This window comes from Microchirus variegatus, assembly GCF_963457635.1.
Source record: "Microchirus variegatus genome assembly, chromosome: 3".
NCBI lineage: Eukaryota > Metazoa > Chordata > Actinopteri > Pleuronectiformes > Soleidae > Microchirus > Microchirus variegatus.
Genome location: NC_139804.1, coordinates 3605793 through 3626206, shown reverse-complemented (window position 1 = coordinate 3626206; position 20414 = coordinate 3605793). Strand labels below are relative to the sequence as shown.

The following is a 20414-nucleotide window of genomic DNA, read 5'->3' as shown; positions in this document are numbered from 1 at the left end:
GCAGTTGTGGCTTTGGATGGTGGTTCTAATACATTTGTTAAACACTGTATATTTGGAATAATCATGATAGGATGATGTCTTTATGTCTATTTAAGGTATAAAAATCATCTCAGCGTCTCGTCTGACTGACTCGTCTCTCTCTTCCCCCCCATAAAAAACATATCGGAACATAATCAAAACTCAAAAATGGGTTCCATAATATGAAACGTTTTAGTTGTGTGGAAACTAAATCATTTATTGAGGGAGACACAGAGGTTGTTCAAACCACTGAACCTGCTTCACTGCTGCCGTGCACTTTTCTGGTTAAGCGACGCATGAATGAAGTGTGTTGAACACCAAAATGCTCATAATATGTTCTCCTCTTGCTGATCAAAACAACAACAACAAAATAATATTGTTTCTGTGTATATTATCAGATATGTGCATTATGTTTTATTTTATTTTATTTTATAATAACGTCATGAATGTTCACGAGGCGGAAGCTTGTTGTGGTACTGGTACACAGGTGTACTGCTGTAGTAATGATAACATGTATTTGGAGATTATACCGTAACGTTAATGAATATTACTGTCAAAACACATTCAAAGTCCATCAATGTCTTAAAAAAAAGTCAGTTATCGCAAACTAAAATGAGCCAAAAATGTATTTTGAATAGAAATGTTGAGATTGTGCCAAGATGATGACGCTGTGTTCCATTTACGTCACTTGACATTGGCGCAGTGACGCTGGAGAAACACTCCCGCGCAGTCTGTGAATGTCAAGGAAATGACATCACATCCCGAACGTGGATCATTTGGCATTTCTTTCTTTTTCTTTTCTTCCTTTGCAATCATCTACTGTGTCTGAACGAGCGTCTATAAATCGCTTGGGGGCTGCAACTAATCCATGATTTGACTTATTTGGGCTGTAAAATGTCCAAAAATGGTCCAAAATATTCACATTTAAGAAGCTGAAAAATCAGAAAGCTTGTTTTTATTATTATAATAAAAAAAAGCCCTAAAATAGTTAGCGTGATTTATTAAGACCTGAGGTTCAATTCTTTGTCACTCGTGCTTGAAATTTAAAAGAAAAAAAAAGAACTTTGTATTATATTAAGTATATTAATTGTTTAATTGAGGGTGAAAACTCCTCTCTCTGTGTTCCTACTTTTAAAAAATTCTCTTATAAATCTAGTATTTTTACTCTTAAATATGATATATACTAAGTTCCTCACATGAAAATTAAGTCTTATTGCACATTTTTTCTATTAACACGGGGATATGTTGAAGTCCCAGTTGTACTGTTTTTGTTTGACGAGTAATTAACTTAAATAAGAGTGGATGTAAAGTTTATAGAATATGATGTATTTGTACCTGGTTTTTTTTGTTGTTTTTTTAAAGATTTCTTCACATTAAATACGTTAATTTGAATTAAATCTGTCATATGCATCATATAAAGGCTCATTTAATGCTAATGTTTTGGATGGACGTGACTGAAATGTGTTATTGTGACTGTGTTTTGGGCACTTTTTCTGTTTTTTTTGTAGGTTATTTTTATATTATTATTATTATATTTACATTATTCTGAAGGATAGTTGTGGATATGTGCCCTAACCGCAGCTTTAATCTCTTTCCAGCTTTCCTTTTCCTTCCCAGTTTCTCCTCCCTGAGTCACTCGACTGTTTACCCTGAAATAACGCGATTATTTTAAGTGGCAGGTGTGCGAAACATTAGAATATTTAAGCTTTAGTAGAAAAATAACACTGTATCTACCAGGTCCTCGAAAACCTACTGCATATGAGCAAGTGAGTACCGTCTGTGTACGAGGTGCAGAGAAGAGAAGATCAGAAAGCAAAGTTTGGCTAGATTACAGATGTTTTGTGTAAAACGTGGGTGCGAATAATCCAGTCTCAGGGTTTCTTCCACAGAGTTGTGTGTGTGTGTGTGTGTGTGTGTGTGTGTGCGTGTGTGTATCTGGTGTTGTCGTCATCGTCATCATCACTTGCTGTGGAATAAGAGAGGCCTCACCATGCCCGCCAGGACCTTCGGTAGCTGCGAGGCAATGACCTCTGACATCATCTCGGGAAACTCCACTCTCATGGCGTCGGCCTGGATGAAGGTGGTCAGACAGAACAGGTTGACCTTCTTCACTATCTGTCGGGGGGGGGGATGGAGGAGGAGGAGGACAGAAAGGTTTTTTGTAATCTCAGTGATTTGGGAGAGAGCAGCCACTTCAACTCCTTATCTGACGCCTCGACGAGCTCACCTCGTGCATGACGTCCATCAGCTTGGTGAGGCGGTAGAAGCGCTGCGAGCTGGCCACCATGCCCTTCTCCTTGAGGTGGATGGCGTTGGTCAGCTCGTGGATGTAGCTTTGTCTCATCTCCTCGAACGCGGCCTGACTTTTGAGTCCTTCGAGAGGCACTGGGAGCAGAGAGGACGACAAAAAAAAGTTTATTCGTTTATGGCATTAAAACGCACTCTTGGGTCAGGATAGACCGATTGTCAGCACCGATAAGAGATCGATTTATTTATTTAAAATCCCAGTTAACTATAAGAGATGCTGCTGACCCTGCACTTTTTGTTTTTGTTTGAACAGAACAAAGATAAAATAAAATTTCAGTTGTATTGTCATTTTGGAAAAATTAATATCAGCAATATCGGTCATTATCGGCCTTAATTAATTAATTAATTAATTAATTAATTAATTAATACAATTTCAGTTAACTTTATTTTTGTTAGAATTTTCATTTTATTGACATTTTGGAAAAATGAATATCGGCAATATCGGTCATTGGCCTTATTTATTTATTTATTTAATTAATTAATTAAATAAATAAATAAATAAATAAATAAATAAATACAATTTCAGTTTACTTTATAACTGCACTTTTTGTTAGAATTTTCTAACATGTTGCAAATCTGATGTTAAAGTTAAGTGATGGCGTTTGTATTAATCAAAATTTGTACGCCAATACTTTCCCTTTTACTGCAAATGAATATCGGCTCCAAATATCGGTCATCGGCCTCCTTGACGACTTATAATCGGTATCGGCCCTGATAAATCCATATCGGTCTATCTCTACTCTTGTGTAATGTAACATGGCTACATTTCAAGAGGCACTGGGAGCAGAAAGGACCACACAAACGTGTTGTTTCTGGCATTAAAATCACCCTGTTGGGTAGGGATAGACCGATGTTAAAATAATTAAATAAATAAACAATTAATTAATTAAATAAATACAATTTCAGTTAACTATATAAGAGATGCTGCTGAGCCTGGGAGCTTCCTGCACTTTTTGTTAGAATTTTCAAACATGTCTATTGTCTAAGATAAATAATAAATGAATATCGTCAATATCAAATATCGGTATCGGTCCTGAAAAAAACACATCGGTCTATCTCTACTCTTGGGTAATGTAACATGGCAACGACGACTGTTTTAGAAAGCCATCGGCTTTTATTCTTGTAAATCTAGGACCCGATAGCAGCTGCGACATAAAACTCCATCGTAGATAGTCATCCTAGCATAAACAACTCTGGTTTACGACGTGATTTGCAACCGTCTGGAATCAGATTTAAAGAAGTTAACTGTGTCATTACCTGTGTTGAGAAGTATGATGGCTTTCATGCAGAGGTACTCCTCGCGGCTGACTTGAAGGTTGGCAAACTCCTGCGGAATGAACTGTATCGCCAGACACAGGTCGTAAATCGAAGTCCTCCTCATTTGGTCCCTGACGAAGAAAAACAACAACAAAAAAGCGGGGGGGGCGATAAATATTCTGGCCTTAAAAAAAAGAAATCTACATGGTGCGGTGATGGTTACGTACTGGCTGAGGATGAGATCGGGCGCAAAGTACAAATATTCACTGGTGACATTCTGAAAGGAGCGCCAGCCGAGCGAGAACACCATGAGGTTCATCCACGAGTACTGGATCAGGGTCATCTGGTCGTTGATGTGAAGATTACGAAACCCTAGGAAAGAGAGAGAGAGAGAATAAGTGTCACATTATTCCCAAACTTTTTTTAAATTAAGATTTATGTATATCTTTTTAGGCCCTGTGATGGATTGGGACCTGTCCTATGTCAGCTGGGATTGGCTCCAGCAAACCCCACGATCCTTAAAAGTCTTAATTAATTTGATTGAAAAATGATAAGAGGTGTTACGAATATCGCTGTAAATGAGTCGTGACTTGAATGACGATAGTTTGGCATCTTTAAAAATAAAAATCCCCATACTAAAAAGGTTGGTAAACACTGCTCTAGATCAGTGTTTACCAACCCTGGTCCTCAGGGAACACTCCCATGCCATGTTTTACATGATACCCTGCCCCAAAAACACCTGATGCAAATAAATGGTCCGCTTGTCATCAAGCTCTGCAGAAGCCTGATAATGAACTTTTGTCAATAATTATTTTTTTTCCAATAATTTAATGTTTCAACTTTTGTAAAAAAAAAAAAAAAATCAAAATCAAAAATGTAATGTTTCAACTTTTGTCAATTTAAAAAAAAAAAAGTTTCAACTTTTGTTCGTTTTTATTTTCAATGTTTCAACTTTTGTCCATTAAAAAAAATATATAATTGTTTCAACTTTTCAAAAATGTAATGTTTCAACTTTTAACATTTTTTTTCCAAAAATGTAATGTTTCAATTTTTGAATTTTTTTTTGAAAATGTAATGTTTCAACTTTTGACAATTTATTTTTCAAAAATTGTAATATTTCAACCTTTGTCCATTAAAAAAATTAATTACTGTTGCAGAGAGCTGTTTAACACATTTTAACTCAAGTGTTTGACTGTGAGCAGCTTTATGGTTTATACAGTGTCAACAACTAATTATTATAAGGGTTTTTGTAAAGTTGTACTGTCATTTGTCCATATTGAATTTCAGTTTCATTTAATCCCATCAGTGGGTCCCCATGGCGACCACTGGTGACCCTGAGCCGTTACCTGGCAAAGACTTGGACCACTTGACCATCCAAAGCAGTTGCTTCTCGCACAGCCGGTTGAGACTGTTGAGCAGCACGTGGGGAACGTCGGACTGCAAGCTGTCGTGGCCCGAGTACATGACCTCCGGCTCGATGTTCTCCAGGATGCCGATGATCTGCGGGTTGAACTGGACTTCGCGGATGCCCGGTATGCGCGACATGGAGTTCAGGGCCTGGCTGTCGCCGCCCGACATGGCCAAATGGGTCTGGAACATCAGGGACGAGGGTATGCCCAATGCCTTCAAGGCCCCGAAACGCTTCAACTTCCTGCCTGTGACGCGTTTCACAAGGGTTTTTGTTAGGATTTTGAAACATCACAGATTGAGCGTACTCATAATCGATAAAATGTCAGAAAAGTTTAAAAAAAAGTTGATAGACGATGTTCTCGAATGTCTTGTTTTTGTCCACAAACCAAACATATTCACATTTAAGAAGCCGAAACATTCAGAAATCTTGATTCAATCATGAAAAAAGCTTCAAAACGATTAACCGATTATCAAAATAGTTGAAGTAGTCGATTAATAATTGATTAATTGTTTCGGCTCTATATTAAATATGAAATTCGGGGGAAACTTCACTGCTGAAAATGTATTATTTATCGTTCAAATCTGCATGTGAACACTTTATTTGTCACATTTAAGAAGCCAAAACATTCAGAAATCTTGTTTTTAATCATGAAAATCGTCATTTCTTTTTGATCTGGGCACTTTGAAGTTATCAGTTTCATCTTTTGCTTAAATGGATGTATATTAGCACCAAAAAAGGGGGGGGGCGACTACTACCTCCGAGCATCATCCCGGCTTGATAGCACTTTCGGAGGCGACACGCCGGGCAATTTTTCCTACGGAGTTTGTCCACGATGCAGTCGTTTCGCCCGGCGCACAGATAGCTGTGATGGCCTGTTGAGTGAAAGGATACAGAAAAATCATTTTTTAACAAGGTGCCCAACCAATTTGAAGTGGGCACGTAATGAGGACTTTGAAGGGCCCTCGGCGACTATTAGCGCGGCTACTCCTCCTCCACATTCAGGCAGAGATCTAACGAAGAAAATGAGACGGAGGCAAGAGGGGCTGTGAGGACAGAGTGACACTGGCGCGGTGAGACATCGCGGCTCTCGTATATCTCGCATCTAAAGATAACGAGGACTGGGGGGGGGTGGTGAACACTGGTCAGTGTGATACTGTTGCTAATGACCTTTCATCGACTTACACATTGAAGGTCAGTTACAGTTGATGTACTACAACTGATGTTGTGTAATATCTAATAGAAGAAGAAGAATTAAGTAATGTTCATTCGTAGTTTGCCTGAAATTAACTTTTTATAAATGATGACACTAATGGATATAATGGAATAGAGTGTGCTGGAGGCAAAAGAACACAGTGGTCAGATAAAGGATACACTGTAATCCTGGAGTACAGAGATAAAACACACATGCATGTTTGATGTTCGGCAACTGAATACATCCTGGGGAAAAAAACACACTGCAACACTTACATAACTGATGTGAGCTGGAAATATCGAAGCAGTTAGGTTTTTATTTCTATTTCTATTTCTTTTTTGTTGCTCACCTTCGACTGCTCTTTTAAAAAACACTTTACAGCTTCCACACGTCAGGACTCCGTAGTGGCAGCCGGACGCCTCATCACCACAAATCACACACTGTCTCAGTGGGGGCATACTGGGGAGGGAAAATACAAATAATTAAAGATAACATACTTTCGATAAAGTCGATTACATTAGATTCTAATAGGGGTTTAATTGTTTTAATGTTAAAGCCAAAAAAAACACTATAAATTAAAGGTGTGGATGTTAATTTTGATGGATTTTTTAACAAAAAGCAACATGTTTTTTATTCTGTCTGCGTTAGACAGATTGCAGTTTAGATTTACAGTATTAATGTGACAGGAAGTTTTTTTTTAAAATATATTTTCTCAACAAATTTAATTTCAAAAAAGATGACTGAGGACTGGATATGTCATAGTCTATCAATTATTTTACAATAATTAAAATAAAAATAGGGATGAGTATCTGGCTTATCAGATGTAAAGTCAGTTGAGTTAATTATTTGTCATGTCTGTCCTTTGGTGTTTGTACTATGTTTTTCTTTTATTGTGTCTGTGCTTTGCAAAAAAAAGTTCAATAAACATATGTTTGAAAAAAAATAAATAAAAAATAGAGATGGATAATTACCCGGGGAATGCGGAATAAGGCGAGGAGTTCCTCTGAACCAAGCCCTGGCTCTGGATCACTTCATAGCCGCTGTGCGTAAACGGACCCTCGCTCAGACCCGTGGACTGACACCAGTACTGAGGCTCAGTCGGAGACGTCTGCATCTGCCAGCGGGGAACCAACTCGTTCCTGTACATGGCGCCGGATAAGGCGCATCTGGAGTCGGTCCTGACCTGATTCAGCTGCTGCTGCTGCTCCGGCTGGTTCAGGTCGATGAGGAAGTTTGGAGATCCCTCCATCCCCGGCCGAGGAGCTGTGGTAACCGGGTTGAAGTTTGTCAACTCAGCGTCACTGAGACCCAGAGACTCTGGTTGCGTTTGCTGCTGCTTCCTGTATGTGTCACAGCAGCTGCCCAGAGCAGACAGCTCCGGTGAAGGCTCAAAGTTGGGACCTGCTGCGTCCATGATCACCGAAGGCTCCTTTTCGTCTTTGATGAACTTAAACGCTGCGCCAGTCGGTGTCGAGGAGAGGCTCCCTGCGTCAGACGTGGCCACGTCCGTGTCCGTCCTCTGAACTTTGACAAAGTCTCCCCACGGCACGACGCTGTCACACTTGACAAACTCACCGGCACGGTCCTCGTAGTAGTGTTGTTGTTTTGCGTCGTCGAGCACGTTGCACTCTTTAAACACTGCGCCCTCGCTGCTTGGATGGAGACCGTGGATGAGTGCGCCGATGTTGCCAAAATTACGCACGGAGGACGAACAAGTGAGAGCCTGCGCCTCGTTAGACATCTTCATATTACTGTACCAGGATGCGGTTAAGTCGCTCGCTCTTGTGTCGGTGGATTCGGCGATGGGAGGAGAGGAGATGGCGCTCATTCTGCGGCTGACTCACACTGAAGTTCACGGCACGGCAGCAGAGCTCTGGAGTGCGTCCGGAGGCTGGACTGTGTGTTTACTGTGATAAGTGGCTCTAACAGACCTTCCTGTAATCCTCCTCCCTCTCGAAGAAGGCAGTGGCTTTTGACTTTCCTCAACACAAGAGTCGAGCTCGACTGTTTTTAACAGCTAATTAGCTCTTAATTAGCCCAATGCTTCCCAATTGGGGGGTTGGGACAGATACACACAATTAGTGAATAATAATGTAATTCTACACAGTAAATACGAACGAATATGATTTAAATGTGACAAAATAACAGCTTAAATAACAACTAAAGTAGTTACTACATATAAAAACTCTGTGTCAACTCACTCGTCATGACATATATGGACCTAGCAAGACTTACGACAGGTTATAGCCAGAACACACACACACACAGTCCACGGATTCTGACGATGTAGATCAACACCAAAGCAACAGGGATAAAAGGTAAAAAAAAAAAAAAAAAGAAGAAGAAAAGAAGATTAAAAACAACAAGGAATCGCTTTGTAAAACTACGACTGTGTAAAAATATTTGATATTTTCACCGAAAAGTTGTAATTACGCTCTATCAGTCAGACGGACTTCCTGTGTTACACTCACACCGTTCCGGGCATCTCTGCGACGGGAAGCATTATGGCCCCTTTTCCACTACGGTCAGTTAATTAAGTATATTTATTCAGTGCTTCCTCCATGACCTGTGTGTAATTTTAGACATTTACCTGGTATTTTTTGGAGATTAAGTCACGTTTTTAGGATTATTAAGTCTTTTTTTTAACTGATGTACAGTTCGGCATTGTTCAGCGATTCTTTAAAACAAAAGTACCTGCTACCAGGTGCTATGCTAACTTAGCCGCCATTACAATCTACGTTGTGCGGATTCTGATTGGCTGACAGTGCTGTCAATCTCATCGTGTTGACGATAGCGTCCCTTCTACTGGCTGAAACAAAATCAAATGGGCCAGCCTCCTCGTGAAGATACAGGCCTTGTACTGGGATGATACAGCTCTTTTTTAGAATGGTAAATACAGTATATACAGTCTATTTTAACTTTGAAACAAAGCCATAAACTGTTTTATTGAACACTAACAGTGATATAAAAAAAATGCAATAAGTAGTTTTTTACATGAGAAAATACAACTGTGCCTGTACTTTCTGTGCTAAAACCTCTCTAATTATGTTTCGCTTCACTCAAAGTCAAACTTTGTAGAGATAATGTTCACATAGTGTACTATGCTTTGAAGTTTAAAGACATACTCATCTTGAAAGTGCCTTATTTATTTATTTATTTTAGGCAAGCCTGGATATTTTATTTTATCGTTGTGTGCCATTTAGTTACACGTGTACTGATATTTACACTATTTTAACAAATGTCACGAGTGTTCCCTTAACTATGACACCCCAAAATATTCAAATAGACCTCATCAGTTTGTTTCCTAAAGTATAAAAGTTCAATTCCACCCAATGACATTTTTGACCAATGTTAGAGAAAATATGAGGAATTTGAGGTTTGAAATCCCTGCCAAAGTAAATATAAAGTTTACATTTTGGCCAAAAATAAAAATAATAATCCTATTATAATAATAATCCATCCATTTGCACCTATTGTTTTTAACCCTTTAAGGTAGGCAAGGAAAAAGTATTTCTTTGCATTTTTTATTTTTTAAAATGTACTTATGATAACAATAACGACAATCAAGCAACATATATATATATATATATTTATTTTTTTATGTTTTTAATATTTAATAAAGACCCTACAGTATTTCAGATACAGGCCTCTAACAAACCTGGTTTGCATAGTTCATAAAGTACAACATTCAAAACAAGTCACATTAATTTAGTGTTAGTGAGTTCAGAATGATGCATTTTTCAATGACATATAGTGACTTAAAGGTGCCATATGTAAGAATGTGGCCAAAAACGGTTACTACATTCAAATTCAAAATACCGAGGTCTCTTAGGTTTCGTTTTCTGACTTAACTGGCGACCCGTGGTTGCTCGGCAGCTGAGACTCTACTGACTGCAATGATTGGTAGACGGCGGTAGGCAGTCTGCAAAATATTTTTTTTAATGCAAATATTTTGTCTGTACTGTTGTTGTTGGTGAGTTCAGTTTGTTATATGAACATTATTCCTGAGTCTCTGTGACATATTAGGAGGATTTTATGGCCAGTTGATTTAGATTTATTACATAATGCACCTTTAAAGTGTGGTCGACCAAATGGTTGAGTAAGTACCTTAAAGGGTTTTTAATGCATGTTTTAAAAATGTAAATATCTGCCTGCGTGTAACACATTTTTCAAAGGAAATTGAGTCATAGCAGCAATCGCCCGCTTCCTTTGTGCTCATTTACATTTCTTTTATCGCAGCGCGATAACACGGGGAGTTTTTACACTTCGAGTTAATCAGCGCAAGTGCGGATGTCACTGATGCATGTCGTCGTGATGCACACACAGGCCTTGGCCTTTATCTCCTGCGTCATGAGGCGGACCATATCAGTGGGGGATTCTCATGCCTTGGCCTACATAATTCTTGGATAACGGTTTATTATTCGTGCGAAACAAAAAATAATGTTCTTTGAATGCAGCAGAGGGATACTTTAATCTGAGACCTGCAGCAGCTTTTTTTCCCAGTTGTGAAATGACAAATTAGTGGATGTTGCGGCACACGCGCGGTTAAACGGCGCTCAACTCGGGTCGCTCTGAGACGGCCCTCGCTCGCTCTCTCTTGACAGGTCAGACTGTTCTCAGACGTTTGTCTTGCTTCACAGCGAGCGTGAGGGGGAGCATCTGCTGCATAACGGGTTATAAAAGCCCATAAAAGCCTCTGGACTCCACGAGTATGAAAAAGAACGGCCAGTTTCATTTCCATGAAGCATTCACGCTTCAAACGTAACGTTTAAGAAATCTAGCAAATGTGTTGTAAAGCTGCAACTCTTTTTTATTTTAAATGTGTTTTAAGGTTATATCACAAGAAGAAAACAACATCACATCCACGGGAGAGGTCGAAAGGTTATTATCACTAACTAAAGTCTGACATATGAGCCAGATATTTTCTTTTCAATCTGCTGTTTTCCCACGGATTAAGATAAAAAAACAACAACCTTATATCAAACCACACGTCACATGTAGTAAAGTGGAGTAATCAGGGCCTGTGCAACAAGAAAAAATGTCCCTCTAGTGACACCATGTGGTTGCACAGAGATGGAATTGAAGAGAGTATCCTGCAAAAGTTGCACTAATGCAAAACAAAAAGGTTTATCTAGTTTTATTAGGTATTGTTTTGGCCGATAAAGAAGGAGCCTCTACTCTTCTTTCTGCTCGACATGAATGGCGTCTCCCAGTCCCCGGATGAGCTTCGCGAGCGTCTCCACGTCGTGGTTCTGCCTCTCCAGCAGCTCGTAGCGGAGGCTGGAGATGTCCTGTTTAATTTCTCTGAGCTCACCTGTGTGAGGAGCAGAACAAAAATGGGTGATGTTTTGTGATTTTTTTTTGTTGTTGAAATAAACATAAATTAAAAATAGTACAGTATCCAGAAAACTCACCCTCGTGTACTTCGTCGTTGTCTTTGTCTATTTGTGCTTTCACGATGTATCTTTTAACGAGGCGATTCATTATCTTCTGTAAAACAGCAACAGCAAAAGATAAAATTCCTAAAAGTTAAAGGCGCCATATGTAAGAACGTGGCCACGTTCAAATTCAAAATACGGAGGTTTTTTAGGTTTCGTTTTCTGACCTAACTGGCTGCTCGGCAGCTGAGACTCTACTGACTGCAATGATTGGTAGACGGCAGTAGGTGGCGCCACATGACGCCAAAACATAAACATGATTTGCCGTCTGCAAAAAAAATTTTTTAATGCAAATATTTTGTCTGTACTGTTGTTGGTGAGTTCAGTTTGTTATATGAACATTATTCCTGAGTCTCTGTGACATATTAGGAGGATTTTATGGCCAGTTGATTTAGATTTATTACATAATGCACCTTTAAATATATACAGTATATGCATTTGACCGACTCATGTACTCTTTATGTTGCAGCCTTTGCTAAAAATGGCTAAAATAATCAGTTTTCATTCCACAGAATCCATGATGTGACCATATATATCTATTTATATATAATATATGATATTATATTGACCTATTTTCTGATATTATTCCCTCTGCAGATCCTCTCTGCCAGGTCGGATGCACGGTGACCATCACTTCTACTTCTTCATAAGCTAACCGGTTGTCCTCGGGATGTCTCCGATCTCCACACACGATCTCTGGAGCTCAGCCAGAGCGACTATCAGGTTCTACTCAAGGTCTTTCTTCTTTGATATAACTCACTTTAACTGGGAGGTTCGCTCTCAGTCAAACCGACAACAAACTGTGCTTAAACTTGAATAAAATATATACTATTATATGTTGCCTCATATAATCATTTTAGCAGAAAGCTGCAACATAACAAAATAAGATGAATAGGGTCAGAGATAAGTTTGACCCAGGAATGACAGTTTCTTATTCAGCATTAGGAAATTAGGAAAACTGCTTTACTTGGTAACGGGTTGAACAATGTGATTCTTCCACACTCAGATCTTCTTGTTGCCTCAACTGAAATCAGAAAAAACACCAAAAAATATCTTGAATTTAGGGATATGCTCACAAAAAAAGGTTCCACCTGCAACCCATTTAAAACCCTTTATTCAGGAAAGGGGTTTTAAAGGGTTCTCTGGATCAAAATGGTTCTTACTGGAACCATTAGTGTTACCAAGAACCCTTGAAAAACCCTTTCTTTGGGAAAAGGGTTTTTCAGAAGGAAATCGTTCCAGGTAGAACCTCAGCCCTTGTAGAAGGACCCTTTTGGAACCCTTATTTCTAAGAGTGTAGACCCTTAACAAAGACCTTTTCTTAGTGTGTTCGACAGTATGAATTTTGGTGCTCCGTAGCCGATTCCTTACCTTATTAAGCTCCATCTCGTCATTTGGGTTCTCCTTGTTTTTGCCAGGCGGGGAAGCCCAGAGAAATTCCCTTATCCACAACAGGAGGGAAATGACAGATTTAGGGCTGGGAACGAGGTTGAAGGGCACGGGCAGCGTGCCGCCCTGATCGAAGTACGAGAACCACAGCTTGGCTCTGGCAAACTTCCACTCCACATCTGCATCGTCCTGAAGAGAAGATATAAATTGCCTGAGAGACCTTGAGATAAAAGAGCCCCCTTGAGATCAGCATTTATCTGTCTTAGCGCAATAAATCAGGCCCCTGAAGTCTCCTGTGAGCTAAATACTGAAAACAACCCGACATTTCCAGATTCAGACATACCTGAATCTCCTGGAAGGAGCTGTTGAACATGGCGATGAGCATATTGAGCAGCACGATCACCATGATGATGTTGTACACCCCGTACAGCACATAGCCGGTGTTCTCGATGAACTTGTGGTTGATGTTAATGACCACCGACTTGACCTCGGACAAGCCGAAGATGGCCCAGAATAGTGTTTTGAAGCTCTCCTCGAGCCTGCCAGAGAAACAGAAATGAAAAGTTCAATTACAGAGCGACCTCTCTCCGCATACACGTGTGTTAGTCTTGCGTCACATGCAACTCACGTCGTAAATGCGTCGTTGTACTTGGCTCCGAGGTAGTACGAGTACAGGTTGAACATCCCCACCATGAAAGCCACAAAGACGGTGATGAAGATCACCATGAACTTGAAGATGTCCTTCACCGTCCGTCCCAGGGAGATCTGCAGCGGCCCGAAGCTCTCGTTGGCGGGCAGGATGTACGCGATGCGAGAGAAACTCAGCACAACCGCGATCGCGTAGAGGCCTTCAGAGATGAGCTGTGGGTCTGACGGCATCCAGTTGATCCGAGCTGGAAGTTAAAAAAGAAAGAAAGAAGTGTTTTCATGTTGTTTACCAGAAGATCTAGAAGATACTAGAAAATATGCTGTATGGCCCAAATCTGTAGTGTAAAGTAGGTTTGAGGGCTCATAAATGCAGACTATTTACCATTTATTATCATTCCTAAAGTGTTTATGTGTGTACGTGGAATTATATCTTTGTCAGGTCCAAAAACCATTCAAACCTATCTTTCTGAGGACATTTTGACCTTTAATAGGCTATTTCAGGGTTAAGACCTGGGTTGAGGTTAAAGCGGAAGTTCCAATTAACGCTGTTTTTTAGTGTGTATCTGCGTCCTTACCTTGTTTAACAAGCCCTGAAGGTTCTAAACAAACAGTTCAGCCACTGCTGAGAACGCTGTGTTTTATTGTAATCTCGGGCTCAGCGAGATCTCTGAAAAAACCCGGTCTGGTTATGTAAACACCGGTTCTCCTGAACAGCAGATCGTCCTGCTCCGGGCACTAGTCCAGGCAAATCCGGTTGCGTACATTGAGCCGCAGAAGAAGAATAACGTCTGTTGTGGAGGTGTTTCACGAGCGACAGTGTCTTCTGACTCCGGGTCAAAGTCATAAAAGGGACTGCGGCGGGGAGTCGTGAAGAAGCTATTTTTAAACACTGTTAAAACAATGTTTTGATAATGAGTAGCAGTGCATCCACCGTTCCAGTGGAGGGAGCTGCGCCACTGAGAGCTGGTGTGCTGAATATGTCACTTCCGGGTACTGGCCAATCACAAGATAGTCTGTCTTCTGGGTGTGAGAGTTGAGTCTCAAATCTTGCGGCTGGGAAACACCGTCAGAAAAGAGGATTTCTATCGGCTTGTTTACAGCAACTAGGAGGTTTTTGACCATAAAAAACAAGTTAATGTATGTAAGTAGACCTCCATAACTAACATATATGTGCAACAGGACCACTCTATGTGAGCTTTAAGGGTTAGGCTCCAGCACAAAGTTGTGATGGTTTAGGTTAGGTCCAGGGCCTAGGGAATGCATTAGGTCTATGACTTGTCCTCGCTAAGATATAAAAACAGGTTTGTGTTTGCCAGTCTGCATGCAAAGTAACTTGGAAAATGCGAGCTTCAGGAAAAATAAGTCAGAAGTGAGTCTCCAGATGATTAACTTGTAGAGCGGATCGATCGAGGTTCAAGCGCAAGGTCATGATAATGTGGAACGGGAAGAAAAAGAAAAACATATTTCTGCAGATGATATGGTTAGAGAGTTTATATTGATCCCAAAACGATTCCCCCGTTGCATCACCGCGAGATGCATTCAAGATATCCCTGTTAGGACTACATAGGAATTGTTTTCAATTTAATTTCTATTATTAGTAGATTAAATACAACATTAATAGTTACCATACCAATATGGGTTCTTTATGCTCTTTATGGCAGCATTTGGATTTAAATGTATAGATTTGTACTATTAGATCTTTATATTACACTAAACTGTGGAGCTGGAAGTGAGAGACACAGTGTGGGCATAGTTATGTGTTTATTCTTTCCTCTATTTTTATGAAATTACATCATTATATATATATTTTTTTACGTGGTTGGGTGTGTGTATAGTGCATGTGGGTCATGCATTGTCCCAAATACCCACATTCTTTGGCTTGCACTCACCCAGCTGGAAGTATTGTATCTCAGAGGGCAAGGTCATGTTGGTCAGGTCAGCGTAGTGCTTATCAACAAAGCACTGGGCAGAGTATGCATGCCAGAAAGCCATTAATCTGGCAATGAATGAGGTCATAAATATGGCCAAAATGCTAAAATCAAGGAGGTTCCATGGTTCGGAGATGTATTCCCGGATGTCCTGCGTCCAAATGTCTTTACATTCTTTCCAGATCTTCCCTGTAAGGAAACAACAGTCACAGTGATAAATAAGTAATGGATCGTCAAATCTTACATGATTTATTGATGTGGTACATTGGTAAGGTGTCTGTGTGATTCCCCCCCAGTGGTGTAAAGTTAAAGTGTCACCGTTGCCTTTTTCATCATTGCAAAGTCGTTACAAGTCTGATTTATTATGTGGCACGTGGTAAGAATCCATAAGCTAGCATAGGTGTTTGGTGATTTGTAATTCGCAGACAGATTGTGCGGTAGTCTAGACTTAAATCATAACAAGAAGGGAAGCTGCAGGTGTAATAAATGAACACACAATGTAAAAAAAAATCGATAATATCATAGGAAAACATAGTGTGTTCATAACCTATGACCCAGGATATGATGAGGATCTCCATCCAGGTAAAAGGTGTGGTCTTCATACGAAACAGCTGCGAAGGGTATTCGTGGACGGTCATGTTCGGCAGCAGCGACGTCCCTGCGAAGCGGTCTGCTGCGTTCAGGACCAGTAGGCAAAGAAAGATCATGAAGGAGGCGGCGTGGGCCACAAACTTCAGGAAAGGTCCGCACATAAGTTTCCCCAACTGAGAGAAGTCACAAAACGGCAAACAGAGAGACTTTAAACAGTGGTTTGAATTTATGTGACGTAGAATCTGTACTTCTTCAGGTACCTCCCGAAGTCCAAAAACATGCAGTGTTGGGTATTTGGTAAATTGGACGCTCTAAATCGGGTTCTCAAAGTTTTGATACCCGAGGGCCAATTTAGGAACCCAACATTGGACTGAGGACCGCCAAAAGAAAAAAAACAAACAAATCCCATTTGTAATAATTGTAATGACCAGATTGCAGTTCTACAGTTTAGCGTTAAGTAATATAAGCGTTAATATAATAAAATTAAAGGATTAATATAATAAAGCTTTATAATTTACTGGGTAATTACCCAGTATTTTGGCCATTGTTCTTACCTTCTAATTACAGGTTAATACCAAGTAACACATTTCTGTTACCATATATTTACTGGGTAAATAGAAATTGGAGGCTGTAGCTACCTGCTTATTACTAGCTTATAACCCAATAATACACTAAAATTCACCATATAGAAACCAGGTAAATACTCAGTATTTTTGTTTACACTTGTTGGTCTATATCCAGTAATGTCCAATAAACATTTACGCTTAGTACCTCCTGGATTAAAACTATCAACTGTAATTAATTTCGTGCCGCCAGAAATGTTTCTGTGGGCCGCCATTGGCCCCTGTGCCGCACTTTGAGAACCAATGCTCTAAATTGATCGTGTAACCCCGCCTTTCGCCCTATGTTAGCTTGGATTGGCACCAGTAAAATCTGTACCGCTTCCGACAGATTTGCATGTTTGCACAGTGGCTGATTCATCAACAAAAGTGATCCAATGCCCCCATCCAAGTCAGAAGGACTAACAAAGAGTCTAAAGAGTTTTCTGACATGATGCAATACTCTTCTTTGGCCACCAGGGAGCAAAGAAGAACTTCAAAACAAGCTAGCAAACTCACAGCACCCCCTCATGTTACTGCCTCATAATGTTTTTTGTGGAAAATGTGTTGGGGAGTCAACAGTGCAATGCAAAACCAAAGCTTACTTACTCACCTTACTTGAAGGTGCTATCCAGTACATAAAGGCCAGGAAAGGTAACCCAGCAGCGACACCGAGGACAAGGAGGATTTTAACGGCTATGTTTTGCTGACGAAGTCCAGAGAAGTTCTCGTACCAGATGTAGAGGAGCTGCTGCTGGCAGTTTGGATGTGCCACAAACTTTGTGTGTAGAGAGATAGTTTACATATTAGGTGAAATATTTCAAAGATAATGCATGTTTAATTCCAAATTAATCACACACGTACCTTTTTAACTTCATATTTTATTGCGAGCTTTAACCTGATCAGGTTTTGTCTGCCGAACGTTTGGCACGAGTCGCTGTCCCCGTTCAAGATGGCCTCCACTTCTTCCGTGTTGCGGCACAAGTCCAAGAGTCCCACCACAAAGTCTTTACACTGAGTGGACAATTTATTGTAATCGTTCTGTAACAGAGGACGGAAAGATCTGTAGTTCCTAAGAGTCTGACAGTTGGAAGCATAATAAACATAATTTAAAGGTCCAGTGTGTAAGAAATGGTGACTTAGGGGTATGCAAACACGGAAACTAGTCTTGGTGAATCTTATGAAAGTTTGTTTATCGTAGCAGTAGCTACTAGTAGCTAGCAGTAGCCAGTAGTAGTGTTAGAGCGCCCCTTACAGGCCCGGCATATTTACTACATCGTTTCGTACCATTTTTTCGTACCATTCCTGTATGGATAAGGCCTAATGGTAAGACTACAAACTGTACAAATCAGGGAGACACAAGATGGTAGCCTGTATAAAGCAAGGCCCTTGTCCAAAATACACAAGAAAATACATAAGTACCTTAAACTCTTTCTCAATGTTGGCCAGAACGGCAAGCTCATTGCTGAGCTCCAACGCCGCCATCACAGGGTCTTCATTGGACAGGGACAGATACGCCGGACTCGCCAGGCCTTTGTAGGCGTTGATGCGCGATTGGGAAAGGCTGAACGCGTCGTGCCTCTGCTGCTCGCTGCAGGCCCTGCACTGACAGAAGTAGTCGTGCGGTCGCTCGATGCGAGCCCCCTTCACAAGAAGGATGTGCACTATTTCGTACTCGTTGCACTGCGAAGCCAAGATGACGGGCGTGATGTCGTGGGAGAAGCGCGTGCCGTCCTCGTCGTAGGCAAAGAAGTCGTCGTGGGTGCCCGTCTGGCTTGGACTGTTGGTGAGTCTCTGGCTGTCCGCAAAGGCCCGATGGCTCAGTATGGCCTCCACAATACGGATGTATCCTTTACTGATAGCTAACAGCAAAGCGTCTCCAATCCCGGAGAGGTCCTTCGTCCACAGAAGTAGCTTGGTCACCTCTAAATGCTCATTGGCCACTGCCAGCTGCAGTGCACTTTGGCCCATGTAGTTAACACAGTTGACATTGAGCGCCGGCAGTTCCTCGAGCATGCGCCTCACCTCGGGGATGTTGCCGTATTCTGCAGCGTTCAAAAAGAGTTCTTCGGTCATGGACGGACAGGAGGACGATTGGGAGCGAAAGAGGTAACCAGCTCCACGTAGAGCTTGTCTTCGAGGTTTGGCGACCGCCTGCTGCAGCATCGTGGCTCTCTTTGCCCTTCACTGTTCCAACTAAACAGAAAATATTTGAGATTGATTAATAAGACTGCGAGGGCCACACGGTTGGCGTAGTGGCTTGTGCTCTTGACTTTGCAGCAAGAAGAGCCGGGTTAGAGTCCCTGTTGGAACAAGGGCCTTTCTGCATGGAGTTTGCATGTTCTCCCCGGGTTCCTCATGCACCTTGGGGATTAGGTGAATCGGTCACTAAATTGACCTGTTTGTCTCTATATGTGGCCCTGCGATGGACTGGCAAACTGTCCAGGGTGTACCCCGCCTATCGCCCTATGTCAGCTGAGATAGGCACAGCACCCCCCCCTTGACCCGCCGATGGAGGATAAAGTGGTAGATAATGGATGGATGGATAATATGACTGCAAATACCCATTGCAGGTTATAAATTAGTGACTGATCCCTTGTAGAGGTTAGATCGGGCCCAAAAAATCAAGCCCGACTCGAGCCCGTGCACGTTGTGTCCGAGCCCGGCTCGGCCCGACACATTTACCCGATTTAAACCCGACAATTTATTAACACGTGAGCTGTAAATGCACACGTACGTCCACGTCCTCCCCACAGCGGGAGCTTGTTGCACCTGCTGCCACAGTCTTAATTTACAACAATAACAGAGCCGCTGAGATCCGCTTCCATGAACGCATATGTTGCTAATGAGGATACACTTCCTGGTTTTTAAACGATGCGTTCGCGGGCCGCAGGTTTTTACACCTTCACGCAATACGGCGTGCCATAACGTACCCCGCGAACACGACTAGGGAGGAAAAAACACAAATGTTTGATGAAGGGCCCGACCCGACCCGACTCATCCCGAGGATAGTGGTGGGAAATATCCCACTATTGGGCTCGCTTTACCACTTTATATTCCCTGCTGTACCTTGAAGTTAAATAGTCTTTTCCTTTTTGTTTGTGTCACTTTTTTTAAAACCACTAATTTCTACTATAATTAGTCTGTGTAGGTGTTAATTTTGTACATTTTCTGTGTAGGACTCAGCACGCAGGAGTTGCCAAAAAGAGTTGAACATAAGTTTATAATGTGAGCCTTTTGTTAGATGTGTAAAAGAAGTTATTGTTTATTTTTATAGTGCACGGTCACGTTCCGCTGAAGTCACGTTTCCGCCCGCACGCTTCTTGGCACAGGAAATGAAAGAGTGTGGTCACCTGGATGTCATCGATGCTTGTGTGTAAGTCAATCTTCATCCACAAATTCAAATATTTTATAGGTTTTTTATATATATGTACATCTGCCTTTCCACAAAAGGAACATGAGCAGTGAATGGACAACGATGTGCGATGGCCAGCTGCTCTGCGGTGCCAAATTAAAGCTCTCACTACATGCGCGACATCTCCCACAGTCTCATCATCTGCTCGCCTTCATTTCTTGACTTGGCACACCGTTCGTCCACTCCATTCAAAGTCTAAACATTATACAACAATGCCCTCC

General features: G+C 41.1%; 2 protein-coding genes across 2 annotated transcripts; both read right to left on the bottom strand.

Moving 5' to 3' along the window:
- Window positions 1–1977: 1977 nt before the first annotated feature.
- On the bottom strand, window positions 1978–8013 carry pgr (progesterone receptor; the record flags this gene model as incomplete). Its single annotated transcript, XM_083886401.1, has 8 exons — window positions 1978–2133; window positions 2246–2403; window positions 3583–3713; window positions 3810–3954; window positions 4929–5237; window positions 5749–5865; window positions 6535–6644; window positions 7157–8013. The coding sequence occupies 8 exons, from the start codon at window positions 8011–8013 to the stop codon at window positions 1978–1980; spliced, it is 1983 nt and encodes a 660-aa protein (XP_083742527.1).
- Window positions 8014–11359: 3346 nt separating this feature from the next.
- trpc6b (transient receptor potential cation channel, subfamily C, member 6b) lies at window positions 11360–18944 on the bottom strand (the record flags this gene model as incomplete). Its single annotated transcript, XM_083886400.1, has 11 exons — window positions 11360–11499; window positions 11600–11675; window positions 12591–12647; window positions 12995–13201; window positions 13356–13551; window positions 13641–13905; window positions 15550–15777; window positions 16136–16352; window positions 17392–17556; window positions 17643–17819; window positions 18201–18944. The coding sequence occupies 11 exons, from the start codon at window positions 18942–18944 to the stop codon at window positions 11360–11362; spliced, it is 2472 nt and encodes an 823-aa protein (XP_083742526.1).
- Between the last annotated feature and the right edge of the window lie 1470 nt (window positions 18945–20414).